We start from the raw sequence: 13076 nt of genomic DNA, 5'->3' as shown, positions 1-13076 counted from the left end.
TTAAAATATTTTTTTATTTCTATACTTTCATTAAAATATTTTTTAAGTTCTTTTTTTTTTTTTAATTTTTATAATTTAAGATAAATTATTTAGTTATTATATTTATAATTTTTTAATCTTTTTAATCACCGACATCAATTTTTTTTTAATGTTGTTATGTTTATTTTTGATGTAATAGATATATTAATTTAATTTTATATGTCAAATTTATTTTACTGATTATTCTGAATTAGAACTCTTTTTGTATTTTCATATGCGACATTAATTATTAAAAAAAAATTTTCTTATAAAATTGTAAATTTTTACTATGTCAACACAAAATAGATAATATTATTAAAAAAATTAATGATAAAGACTAAAATTTAGAAAATTCTAAATATAGAAACTAAAAAAGTTTATCTTAAAAGGATTAAAAAGGATAAAATAAATATAAATATAAAAATAAAAATATTTATTTTAAATTACAAAGACTAAACGATAAAATAAGTAAAAGTGTGAAATTATAAAGATTAAGAAGTATATTTTACTTTTTTTTTTCATTTTTCTTTTCCAATCTAAAATTTTATTAGTTATCCATTTTACAAATGTTAATCCTTAACATTTCATCGACTAATTTCAGATGGTGAGACTGAGATGTTGAATATTCTTTTTTGACAGATTTTTTTTGCGTCCAGGGACTGCATATATGTTTTAATATTAACTTTATAATGAAACATGTTGGATGACACATTTTATTTTATAATGAAATATAAATTCTGTATGTGATTTTGTCCTGAAAACGGTAAATAAACAAATAAATAAATGTTGACATTATGTGATTTTTTTTTTTGATTTATATGCTTTATATAAATTATTTTTACATTCTTTAAATTTGGAAAAAAAATTATTGTATTAATTTTTTAATTTAGATTTGGAGTGAAAAACTTGATATCAATTTTTTTTAATTGAAAAAAATAAATTAAATAAAGGATATTTTAAAATCATATCATGAAATTAATTTAAAATATTCTTATATTTTGATTCACCTGTCATGAAGATTTATTTATAATTTAAAGAGAGTAAATATATATATATATATATATATATATATATATATATATTGATAAATTAATTATTTTATGAAAGTTCTTTTACAAAATTGATAAAATCAAGTGATTATTTTTCAAAATATATTAAATAAAACATATATGAAGTCACAAAACAGAATATGGATGTCTTTATTATATATATATATATATATATATATATATTATAATAATAATAATAATATTAATATAAAATAATTATTAAATTTGTTGATTATTAATTTCTATCAATAAATTTTATTAGTCACTTTTAATAAGGTCTTCTCTTTTAAATCTCAATTATTATTTTTTTATTCAAAAGACTTGAATCCTAAATATTGTTTAAGACTAAACTTTGTAATACTAAAACTACCTATTTATTAGAATTATATGTAGATATTTATGAATACTAATAAAAGTTTTTAACTATTTAAAAAATAGATATAACCTATGATGATAATAATTTTTTACTAATCAATAAATTAGAAATATAAAGAATAATAATTTAAAATGTTATAAATAAATTTAAATTTTAATGTATTGTTAATATAAAAATAATTTTAAATGACCAATCAATTAATGTTTTCCTAAACGGTTAAAATAATTACTAAAAATTAAATAATTTATGATATACATATATATAAGAAGGAATCAAATGATACTAATGTAGTTTTTATCGATTATTACACCATTTAATAACTTTATTTTAACTGTGAATTTTATTGATATAACTGTTAAATTATAATTTCATATCAACTTATATGTTTGTAATAAATTTTGTTAAAATTGAACAATAATTTAAAAATAATCAAATTGTTCATATTTTATATTTTTAAAATGTATATATTACATAATTTTGATCTATATTAGTGAGGTATCAAATCATCTTAAATTAATATAAAATTTTTGTATATATGATATATAAATAAAAAACTTTTAATCTAATGATAAATTTTGAAAAATTCACATATAATACAAAGTGTAATGATTGATATAATTTATAATGGTATCATTTGATCCTCTCTCTTTATATATATAACAATTTTTGATGGTATTATTTGATGATTTTTTTTTTAATTTTTTACTACAAATATAGGAGAAGTCAAAATTTATTATACCAATAATTTGAATAAATCAATTAACTGAAGGAAGGAAAAAAATTAACAGTCACCCTATATATAAAAATATCTGTGTATCTAAACAAAAAAAAATTGTGATCTTCAAAATTTATTATACCAATAATTTGAATAAATCAATTAACTGATGAAAGAAAAAAAAATAACAGTCATCCTATATATAACAATATATGTGTATCTAAAAAAAAAAAATATTTGTGATCTTCAAAATTTATTATATTGAATAAATCAATTAACTGATAAAAGGAAAAATATTAACAGTCATCCTATATATATAACCATATTTGTGTATCTAAAAAAAATTGTGATATTCAAAATTTATTATACTAATGATTTGAATAAATCAATTAACTGACGAAAGGAAAAATAAAAATAAAAAAAAACAGTCATACTATATATAACAATATTTGTGATCTTAATAGTTACAACCAATACAGAAGAATTATAACAAAAGAGTTGAGTGAATCAATTACCTGATGAAGGGGAGAAAAAAGGGCAATTTAGTTTGAACATGGTTTTAATAGTTTTTTTTTAATGGTTTGAAATTTAAATTTGAAACTGAAATCCCACAATTTTGGGTGAAATGCTTGTTAGGGACATAGGACATGTTGCAGAGGCACATGAACAACCAAACAACTCTGGTACTGGAATTTGACCATTCAGCTTTTGCTGGTACATATACTAGTTGGTGGACCTGCACTATAATTTAGAACAAAAAACAAAAATTGGAGCAGGATGGTTGCTGACTTTCTGACCCTAACATTTTTAACTTCATCTAAAATTAAACCTGAGCCCCACAAGATTCCTTGCCTTCAAAGTTGCAGCTTCTCAGTTCTTCACTCTCACATTTGGCATTTAATGTCTCGTTTATAGGAAATAAAATAAGATCAAAGATTAAACCCATGATCCTCTTTTGTCGTCAATTGCTGATTGTATGTTTCTATGCTCAGAAAGTTAATGTCCTGTCTGAAAAATCTAACCTGCGGAGTTGACTTATTTAATGCAGATCCAATTCTACCTTATTATATCATATAGTACTATCATATAAAAGAATACTAACAAATTTATTTAATTTATATGTCAAATAAAAATTATAACAAGTATGACTCTTCTTTTTAATAATTATTGAAAAAGTTAATAATTTTTTTATTTATAATATTTGTAAAATTCCTTTATATTTCAAATATATATATATATATATATATACTCTAGTGATAAAAATTTTTGAGATAAATATATAAGAATCTAAATTTAATATTTATTATTTTTGTAATTTTTTATTAACTAGAAAACTATAGATAATGAAACATTATAAATAAGATATCACGTTATAAAGAGAATAAATAAGATAAATATATATCTTATTTATTATAAAGAGAATAAATTATAAATAACTATCTTTTATTTTTATTTTTAATGCATCATTATATCACGTTATATCTATTATAAATAAGATATATGATGAATAACTGTTTTTAGTTTTTACTTTTAATGAAATATTATATTTCTCGTATTTTCTAAGTAACCACCATCAATCATCTATTCAATTTATCTTTTCTATTTTATTTATAATTTTTAAAAAATAAGAGGTAGGAAATAACTCTTTTTCTTACTATTAAATCATAATATTTATAAGAATTTAATGATTTTCTACTGTTTTATGCTATTAATTAATAAAACTTATTAATAAATAAAAGTTACAAATTTATCTCACTTAATAATTTTTATTAGATGATAGTGTAAATAGCTTATTATTTTTATTCATATTGTTTGCTTAAGCAAGTGAAATTAAATAAAAAAATTCAAAGACTTAGGAGAATAAAATTGTTTTTGTTATCCTTTTGGGACAAGAGCTGTATCTGTGGGAGGGGAAATCAAATGAGAGAATTAATAGGAAGATACAGAGAGAGAAATTGTGAGGCTAGAAAGTGTTGCTGACTTTTGAAGTCTATGAGAAGTCCCCACTCCACCCAGGGATGAGAGAGAGAAAACTATGAAACCTCAAAACAGCTGTATGAAATAATCAAACAAAGTGTGTCAGCATAGCAATAAAACAACTACAAAACTGCAAAGTCAATAAGGGCAACCTTTGCCTTTTGTTCTCAACAACAACCAGACGGTTACACCCTTTCATCTTCTGTTCTATTCTTTCTTATTAATATCCTCTTTTTATCACAAGTTTTTGCTTTCTCTTCCTTTTCCATAAAGGAGACGACCCACTTCCCATACCGATCTCTCCTCTCGTTTTTCTCATTAAAGTTGAGATTTTTGGATTGGTTGGGGAATTTTTTGAGCCAGTTGATCATCTAGGCGTTGAAAATTTTCCTTTTTGCCCCCTCTTTTTAGGGGAGGGTTGTTGGAATTGCTTGCTTGAGTGATCGGAATGTTTTGCTGATAATTCGCTGTTGTTGGAGAGTTTTGGAGTTTCTCTGACGTCAAGCTTTTGTGAAATTTTCGGTTTTGAAGATTTGCAGAAGAGTTATATGTTGAGTGATAGAGGAGGAAGGTGAGGTGGGGCTGAATTATTAAATGGCTTGTTTCTGTTGCTTCGACTCTAAGGTGAGGATTTCTGGCCTCTTTATTAATGTTTTATTTATCAATCTTCATGCGTATACAAATCCTTTGGTGATTTCCATGTATTTTAGAGGGGGCGTTTGTGCAGTGAATGGTTCAGAACTGTCTCAAAATTTATTTTTCTATGCTTACTTGATAATGAAAATTGAAACTTAAGGATTGTTTTTGTGCTTTTAATCTGTAACCTCAGAAAAGTAGCAGATACTGATTGGGGGTAACATGGATATGAGCATTCGTGGATAATAACTAGATATGAGCATATGCTATACGTTTCGTGTTTCAAGACAGCTTTTTTATTGATATGATCATATATGGGATTCTCTACTTTCTTTGTGGCCTGAAAAATTTAAATGCAAAACCAAATACTGGCTTGTTTCTTGAGTCTTGACATGGATTAGGTACTTTACAGTGCTGGAGTAGTTTGAGCATTTAGCATTGAACTTTCTGATGTAAGTTAATTTTGCGAGACACCTCTCGATTCAAATGGTTGCTTTAAACACCAAAGCTGTCTAATAAATCCACTTTTGACCCTTGGATGTTTCATGAGTGCGTTTTGGTCTACTTATGAGCAAGGTTTTAAATTGTAGTCACGGTTTTGTGGTGATTATTCACATTGTGGGAAATTGCAAACACAATTGCAGTTGTGATGCTGCAGTTGTAGGGGTTCTAAAATCCTTGACATTGCAGCCGAAATTGCAGTTGTGGGCTGTTTCTTAAAACATTGTTTATGATCTATGTTTTATTTCTATCTCCTTTGGTTGTTGGTGGTGCTGATAAATAGTTAATATTCTGGGGGCTTGGCATTTTAAATCTGACACTTAAAACCGGAGTTATGTAGTACAGAATGTGTTTCTCTGTTTTATTTTTGAATGGTGTGTATTGACATTTGACAACTTCCTCTTTCCTTGCATTGCATTTATGTTATGTTCCTTTGATAATGAACTATGTTCCTTTGTTTTTTAATCATTTCTTTAATACTTGAATCATGTTCCTTGCATTGTATTTTATGTTAAACAGTAGATTCTTTTGTTACTGTATTTTAACTTCCATAGTTTTCAGGTGGTTGGAGGAAACTCTTCATGTAGCTCTGGCAAGGGTAAGGGCCATCAGTGCTCAGTTAAGTATGGCTTTAGCCTAGTTAAAGGGAAAGCAAACCACCCAATGGAGGACTACCATGTAGCGAAAATTGCCAAGTTTGGCGAGCGGGAATTAGGACTTTTTGCTATATATGATGGACACTTGGGGGACACTGTGCCGGCCTATTTACAAAAGCATCTCTTTTCTAATATCTTGGAGGAAGTGAGTCACTGAACCAATTTTAAGAAGTATCATGCATCAAATATTACCTTAATCACATTTGATTCCTTGGCCAAAGTTTCCCCCCTTTTTTTCCTAGTTTCTTCCCATACTCTTTTTTTTTGTGATCAATATAGACAATATGAAATATAGGGTCTGTTTGGATAATCTTTTCCAAAAGCACTTCTAGGAGAGAAAAATAAAAAGGAAATTTGAAATAAATTTCTTCATAAGTTAAAACTAGCTTATGCATTTGTTAAAATTAAGATTTTGAAGAAACCAAAAGTAGAGAACTTCTATAAATTAGCTTATGCATAAGTTAATTTCAGTTTATAGAGAAATTTATTTTGTTTTTCCTTCCTATTTTTCTCTCCTATAAGTACTTTTGGGAAAGTTTACCCAATCGAGCCCATAGTCTGATTGAACTTGATCTCTTGATGAAATCTGTAAAAACATCGCTCTTGTCAAACAAACTTGTAGTTTGGCCTAATTTTATTTTTGAATCCTTGTAATGACTCATGGCATAATTTTATTTTGGATTATTGCAGGAGGATTTCTGGACTGATACAGCCAGTTCCATCATTAAAGCTTATGAGACAACAGATCAGGCCATTCTTTCTCACAGTTCTGATTTGGGGAGAGGAGGATCAACTGCAGTGACAGCAATTCTTATTAATAATCAGAAGTTATGGGTAGCAAATGTTGGAGATTCACGAGCTGTTCTGTCAAGAAGAGGGGAAGCCATACAGATGACCATTGATCATGAGCCCAATACTGAAAGGGGCATCATCGAGAACAAAGGCGGCTTTGTCTCTAACATGCCAGGTTCTTTTATAAACCTTAATGTGTATATGTCTGTGAGATATTGCTTACATCTTCAATGCGGGATATATCTTGTCATTCTATGAGTTTTCAATGATGTGAAGTTCTTGTGAAAGGTATTTATACATCATGAGTTTCATTTGCATTTTCAAAGAGGAAGGGAAAGACACATGGTGATATACATCTTACCTTGTCTTTAAAAATAGTTTACTAACATCCAGTTGAAGTAAGGGTGAGCATGGACCAACTCGGCACGCTAATCTGATGTTAGCCCAAAATTGATTTGGACGAGCTTGAGCTTTGAAATTGAATCCAATGCATTTTTAGGATGTGTTTAAGTTATGTTTCCGGTTGTTCAACCTGATTTAATATATAACAATTTCTTAAAAAGCATAGTTTTTATTGAATTATTATGTATTAATAATAAAAATTTATTTAGTTATTAATAATTTTATAATACGATATTCTATTTATAATGGAATTATTTATTCTAAAAATATATATTATAAAATATACCTTATTTTTCCCCTCAATTCCACTCTTGTCTCGCAATTTGTTCACGTATTTGTATTTTATTCCGATATTTTTTTGGTAGGAATGACATGTCTTGAGTTGAGCAGTGTTATAAAAAAAATAAAATTCACATCATTTCCCAGCACAGATAGCAAAATGGAGTGACATGAAATGAGTTTTAACTTTTAACAATGTAAGGGCTGATTATTATATATTTTAAATCATTGACTAAATTGCAATTGTTGTACATTTTAGGCTCCAGACATTAAAAGTTTAAGATTTAAGGCACATATCATTTTTAAAGCTGGCAAGTGGCATCTACTGAAATATAAGATCTTACTAATAACAAAAGTTCTAATATAAGTCAATTATAGAATCTCTGTTATAACTTTGGGTGTGAAAAAATATGTTTTTTGTTTCTGATTAAAAAACTCTCACTTTTATGTAATTCTCACAAAGAATGTATTTCTGAGAAGTCATTGGCTTTGGCTTTACTGCAACTGTTCATATCTGTTGGCTGCATGCCTACATAATCCATAATAATAATAGATACAGATGCAATCTCCAGTTTTAATAACTCGCTGATCACATTAGGATTGTCCCACAGTGCTAGAGAGTGCCGATGACTTGGATAGTCAATTAAACAAGACTGTAAGTCTTGATTTTTGTGCTCTTCCAAAAGCTTTTGCTTGTCCTCTGCAAGAACAAGTTTCTTCTTGCTTTTGTGTCCTATCCTTGAACAGAATGGTGAACTTAAATTCACAATTTTAACAAGTTGTTTAGTATCTAGGTTAGCACTTAAACTTCATGGTACTTAACTGTAAAATCTTGCTTGAGATTTTCTGTGTGTGAAGAATTAAATTGTTTACTACTTCTTGGTGTTGAGTGTTTTAAGTCTTTTAATTTGGTTGTAATTTCAGTGGCTTTGACCATGCCCCTCTGAATAGACACGGTGATGAATAACAGTAATTAAGTCATGAACATGTTGGTAAATGTATATTGCATGTGACCAATCAATTTGACTTTTGTGGAATCATTTGTTTTGGCAAAAAACACTTCAGGTGCCACTTATGTTGAACTATCTTGACAGAAGTCATGGACCAAATGGAAATCCAAGTTTGGTTCAAATTTGTTAAATGCTATTAGTGGAACATGCTACTAATTTTTACGATCATTCAATCATGTTCTGATTCAAGGCATCTGATCAATTTGTCGAATAACTCTGAGCTTCACTTATAGAGAGTACAATCATCATTCCCCAATGAGTATATGATGCCTCACAAATGCTAATTAGCGATTACTATATATGCAAGCATAGTCACATACACAAGCATATGTCAATTCTACTCCAGTAACTTTTTATAAAATTAGATAATGAAGGATGAGTAGGATAGTTTTAATAAAACTGTACCCTTAGCATGGTTTTAAAAAACAGTCCACGACTGCAATTTTGACCATTGTCAAGGTTTTTAGTTCAGCCACATGTGGCTATTTGCCCACTAAATAAAATATTACATAGAAATTGCCAGAACCATGATCATAATCACAATTTAAAACCTCGACTCTTATTAAGGTTTATATGGCATGTTGATGATAGTATAGAAGGGTATTCGCAACATTAGCGAGTCCTTTTTGTTTGTGTTATGTAAATTGGAGTAATTTGTTCACTTGTGGGGGATTATATCAGGAGATGTTGCAAGAGTGAATGGGCAGCTTGCAGTTTCTCGAGCATTTGGAGACAAAAACCTAAAATCACACCTACGATCTGATCCTGATGTGCAACATGTTGATATTGACTCAGATTCTGAGCTTTTGATACTTGCTAGTGATGGTCTTTGGAAGGTTATCCATCAATATAACATCTTTCTGTCCATTATTTCTTAAAGAGAAATATACTTATACAACAATTTGTATAACATCATTTGTTGTGTCTATCTATCTCTTTATCACATCATTTATTATATTTATTAATGATGTAAAAAGATAGATACATAATATGATGCTGTATAAATTGTTGTATGGATTATTGTGCATGTATCATAACTCAAATATTGTACATAAAATATAATCGTTCATTTCATTCAATTTCAGGTAATGGGAAACCAAGAGGCAGTTGATATTGCAAGAAGGGTAAAAGATCCACAAAAGGCAGCGAAACAACTAGTTGCTGAGGCATTGAGCAGAGAGAGTAAAGATGATATTTCGTGCATTGTAGTTCGTTTCAAGGGATGAAAAACGGAACACAGCATAACTACTACCTAAATTTTCATGGTATATATTAGTCAATCTTGACTTCCAATATCCCTTCCATTTGTTGGGAGATCTCATGAAATTCATTTTCTACAACATAGGTTTTGCTCATTCCTCTGTAAAATTGAAGCTCTTCAAATTAGGCGGTGCCATTTAGTATCTCATGATTTGTTTTCTGTAGATTAATAGCATAATTTTTCTTTTGTAATTTGCATTATTATTTGTGGCAGTGTGGAGATGGACATAGTTTTTACATTTGAACGAAGGAGTTTTGCGTTTATCATAAACAACATTTACGATGTACTCAAAATTCCACTAGCTCGAATGCCTTATTTTCTTGCTTCTTGAAATCGTTTTATTTATTTATTTTTTTGAAGGAGATGTTGAAATAATTTAGCTTCTTGAACATCTGAAATTTTTAAATTTTTTTCAAACTTCAAATTCATCATAAATCAGTAGGCATAGATCCTCTCCTGATGATTTAAAATGGGAGTTTCATGTTCTAAAAATGAACCATTAAAATTTTCGTGTTCATTATCTTTGGGAACAGAGTTGTGGCTAAATTAAGTCCTAGATAAACTTTTTGAAAAATACTTTTATGTGAAAGATACAATTTCATGAAATCTCTTTTATGGATATAAGGAATATTCATTTCAAGAAGAATGTTAAATTATACTTTCAGATTTTTTTTTAAAGATTCATCTTAATCTTTTATATCTTTTAAATGTTCAATTTGATTTTTTATTTCTTAAATTTAAGTTGATTTATCTATTTTGAAATGATGATTATTTTTTAATTTTGAGACATGATTTTAATTTATAGCCTTTTGGATTTAAGTGTTGAATTTTATAGTTTTAAATTTTATATTTTTAATGATGATGTTTTAACAATCAACTAATATCATCATTTATTCACAATTGTTCTCTTTCATAATTTATCTTTCCTAAACATTAATATAGGTACCTCAACCTATTCATAAGATCATATATTTAAAAGTTAAGGTAATTCATGTCACCATTCACATACTACATTTTAATAACCTAATCTTTTATGAGCTTGTATGGTACAAATACAATATTTAAAGGTATATATTTGTTATCAAGTTGATCTTAACTGTGTTAGAAAGTTAAGGAAATTATTTATAAATTCTATGTTAACCTCCAGAGTTAATGTTGCCATCTATTATTTTTTAAAATTACAAAACTTAAGTGTTTTAGCTTAAATCCAATAGCTTGACATCTTCTCATTAATCTAATCATCATTTGAGTTCTAGACTTCATTTTTGAGTAATTTCAATGACATTTGAAAGCTAACATCTAGTGATACAATTTTTATGGATATCATAAACTTGATTTTGATGTTATCATGTTTGACATGTAGAGGACAACACCCTCTCTGCAACACTCAACCCAACATAGTTAAGGTCACGGTTATGTACGAACAATGTCAAATGACATTCGGCATGGGCCATTTAACGCCCAACACAATACTAATTCATGGAAAATTTGTAAGATGTGCGAAAATCACACATTACAAACTCGAAATGCCAAAACTTCAAATCAATCAATAAAAATCATGATTAAAGATTAATAATACTCTGTTATATTATTAATTACTTAAATATAATACCAATTTCACATTCTCACATGTTCATCTCTATTACCCCATATTAAATCAATGTGTATGTTTCCTAGGGTTCTCACAAGAACCCATGAACAATCCAAAATCCATAAAACTAATTTATATAACAATTAAACATACATATACATCAACATTATCAATTAGAATACTAAAGAATCATATATAATCATATGGGAAGAAAAAATACAAGTTAAGGCTAGAAGTTGAGATTGCCCTGTCATGCAACACATACAAGTAAGGATGTTCATAATTGATCTAGTCCAATGTAAACCGCATAAATTGAACCAAAAAATTCAAAAATTAAAACAAAAAAAATTGATTTTTTTAATTGGACTGAATCAATTTTTGATTCCAATAAGAAAACCAATCCAATCCAAATTGAATTGAACACTTATCTCTTTCTCTCTCTCTCTCTCTCTCTCTCTCTATATATATATATATATATATATATATATATATATATCTAATTATTGTCTTTTATGATTTTATACTTAAATCTATTGGTTTACTTCTTTATTTTAAGGTAGTGATTTTATCATGTTATTTAATGTTGATAGATTATCTCAATTCGTAATTTTGTATATTGTGACTTATATTATTATTGATGAATAATATTAATAAATTTTTTTGGCACATAATATTATAACTTTTTTTTCTCATAAATATATTATAGCTATGTTTGAAAAATTGGAAACCTATTCAATCTAAATTGAAATATACTTGAATTGGATTAGATTGGATTTGTTTTTTTAAACCAAATCGATTGAATGATCAATGAACAAAATTGAAGAGATTGAATCAGATGATTTTCTCCTCAAAATTGATCCAATTCAATATGTGAACATCATACAATGGAGAAAGAGATTGAGGTCAATCTTACTATCCAACATATATTCCACACAAGGAGTGAAACTACTCATTCCCCCTTGCCTCAATGAAAACTAGACAAAGGGTGCGAATCTCTATGACGATCCTCAGGTTCTTTAAAGTACATAAATATAAAGAAGAAAATAAAAAGCGTAAAAACATAAAACTGACCTAAACCCTTATAAAACTTTCTAAATCATATTTAACCCATTAGTTAATCACATAATTTGTGGTTACATTTTTCTTCACTTTAATTGATTAAAACTTATAAATAAATAATATATAAAATAAACATATTTCTCCTAACATAATTATAAATAAAATACATAAAAAAATTATAATAAAAATAATTTTTTCAAATACTTACTATACCAAAATAATTTGAATGCCTTGCTTTATTTAATTTAAAACACTCATAATTATTTAAAAGTCTCTAAATATGTTTATAAAACTCATAATTTAAAACATTCTTTTAATGATTTTAAAAAACTTAAAGTATTATAAGGAGAAGGGAGGAGAAGGCGAAGGGGAGGGAAATTAAGGAGGGAAAACCCTCATAATCTAGTTTTATCTTTTGTTCGATATTGTGTGATTTGGAAGAGAGAGAATATGAGAAATTTAAAAATATTTTTAGTAAAATGTATAAAATATTTTTATTTATGTTTTTAAATTTAAAATTATAGGAATACAATGGTAAATTTATTTTTAAAATTTGTCTACTTTTTTTATGAATAAAACAAGAAAAAATATACATTCCTTTTCTCTCAACTAAAAAAAAATTTCTAACTCCTTTTATCCTTTCTCATTCCTTCTTCTCCTCTCAATGAACAAAATCTATAACTTCTCTTCTACCTTCGTATTTCCTTTCTCCTTTCAACTAAATAAAATTTAGACCCCTCCTTTCCTTTTATCC

At 27.2% G+C, this 13076-nt stretch overlaps 1 protein-coding gene across 3 annotated transcripts; it reads left to right on the top strand.

The window, feature by feature from the left end:
• The first annotated feature begins 4117 nt into the window (after window positions 1–4117).
• Window positions 4118–10005, top strand: LOC109805147 (putative protein phosphatase 2C 9). Of its 3 annotated transcripts, none has more exons than XM_083067580.1 (6): window positions 4118–4759; window positions 5834–6073; window positions 6619–6895; window positions 9093–9247; window positions 9497–9676; window positions 9757–10005. In XM_083067580.1, the coding sequence occupies exons 1-5, from the start codon at window positions 4730–4732 to the stop codon at window positions 9635–9637; spliced, it is 843 nt and encodes a 280-aa protein (XP_082923706.1). In that variant the 5' UTR covers window positions 4118–4729; the 3' UTR covers window positions 9638–9676; window positions 9757–10005. The 3 variants fall into 3 exon arrangements, with proteins under 3 accessions (XP_082923706.1, XP_020222725.1, XP_082923705.1); XM_020367136.3 differs by having other exon boundaries at window positions 4120–4319; window positions 4667–4759; window positions 9497–10005; XM_083067579.1 differs by having other exon boundaries at window positions 4120–4759; window positions 9497–10005.
• Window positions 10006–13076: the final 3071 nt, after the last annotated feature.

Source organism: Cajanus cajan, chromosome 1 (genome assembly GCF_000230855.2).
Source record: "Cajanus cajan strain Asha chromosome 1, NIPB_CcT2T_4, whole genome shotgun sequence".
Taxonomy (NCBI): Eukaryota; Viridiplantae; Streptophyta; class Magnoliopsida; order Fabales; family Fabaceae; genus Cajanus; species Cajanus cajan.
This window is presented reverse-complemented; position numbering and strand designations above follow the sequence as displayed.

What these genes read in the sequence shown, in the direction of transcription:
- LOC109805147 (XM_083067580.1), top strand. Translation starts at nt 4,730, where the DNA reads ATGGCTTGTTTCTGTTGCTTCGACTCTAAG. An exon ending in TTTCTAATATCTTGGAGGAA is followed by an intron (nt 6,074 to 6,618) that starts GTGAGTCACTGA and finishes GGATTATTGCAG; the next exon opens with GAGGATTTCTGGACTGATAC. An exon ending in CTTTGTCTCTAACATGCCAG is followed by an intron (nt 6,896 to 9,092) that starts GTTCTTTTATAA and finishes GGATTATATCAG; the next exon opens with GAGATGTTGCAAGAGTGAAT.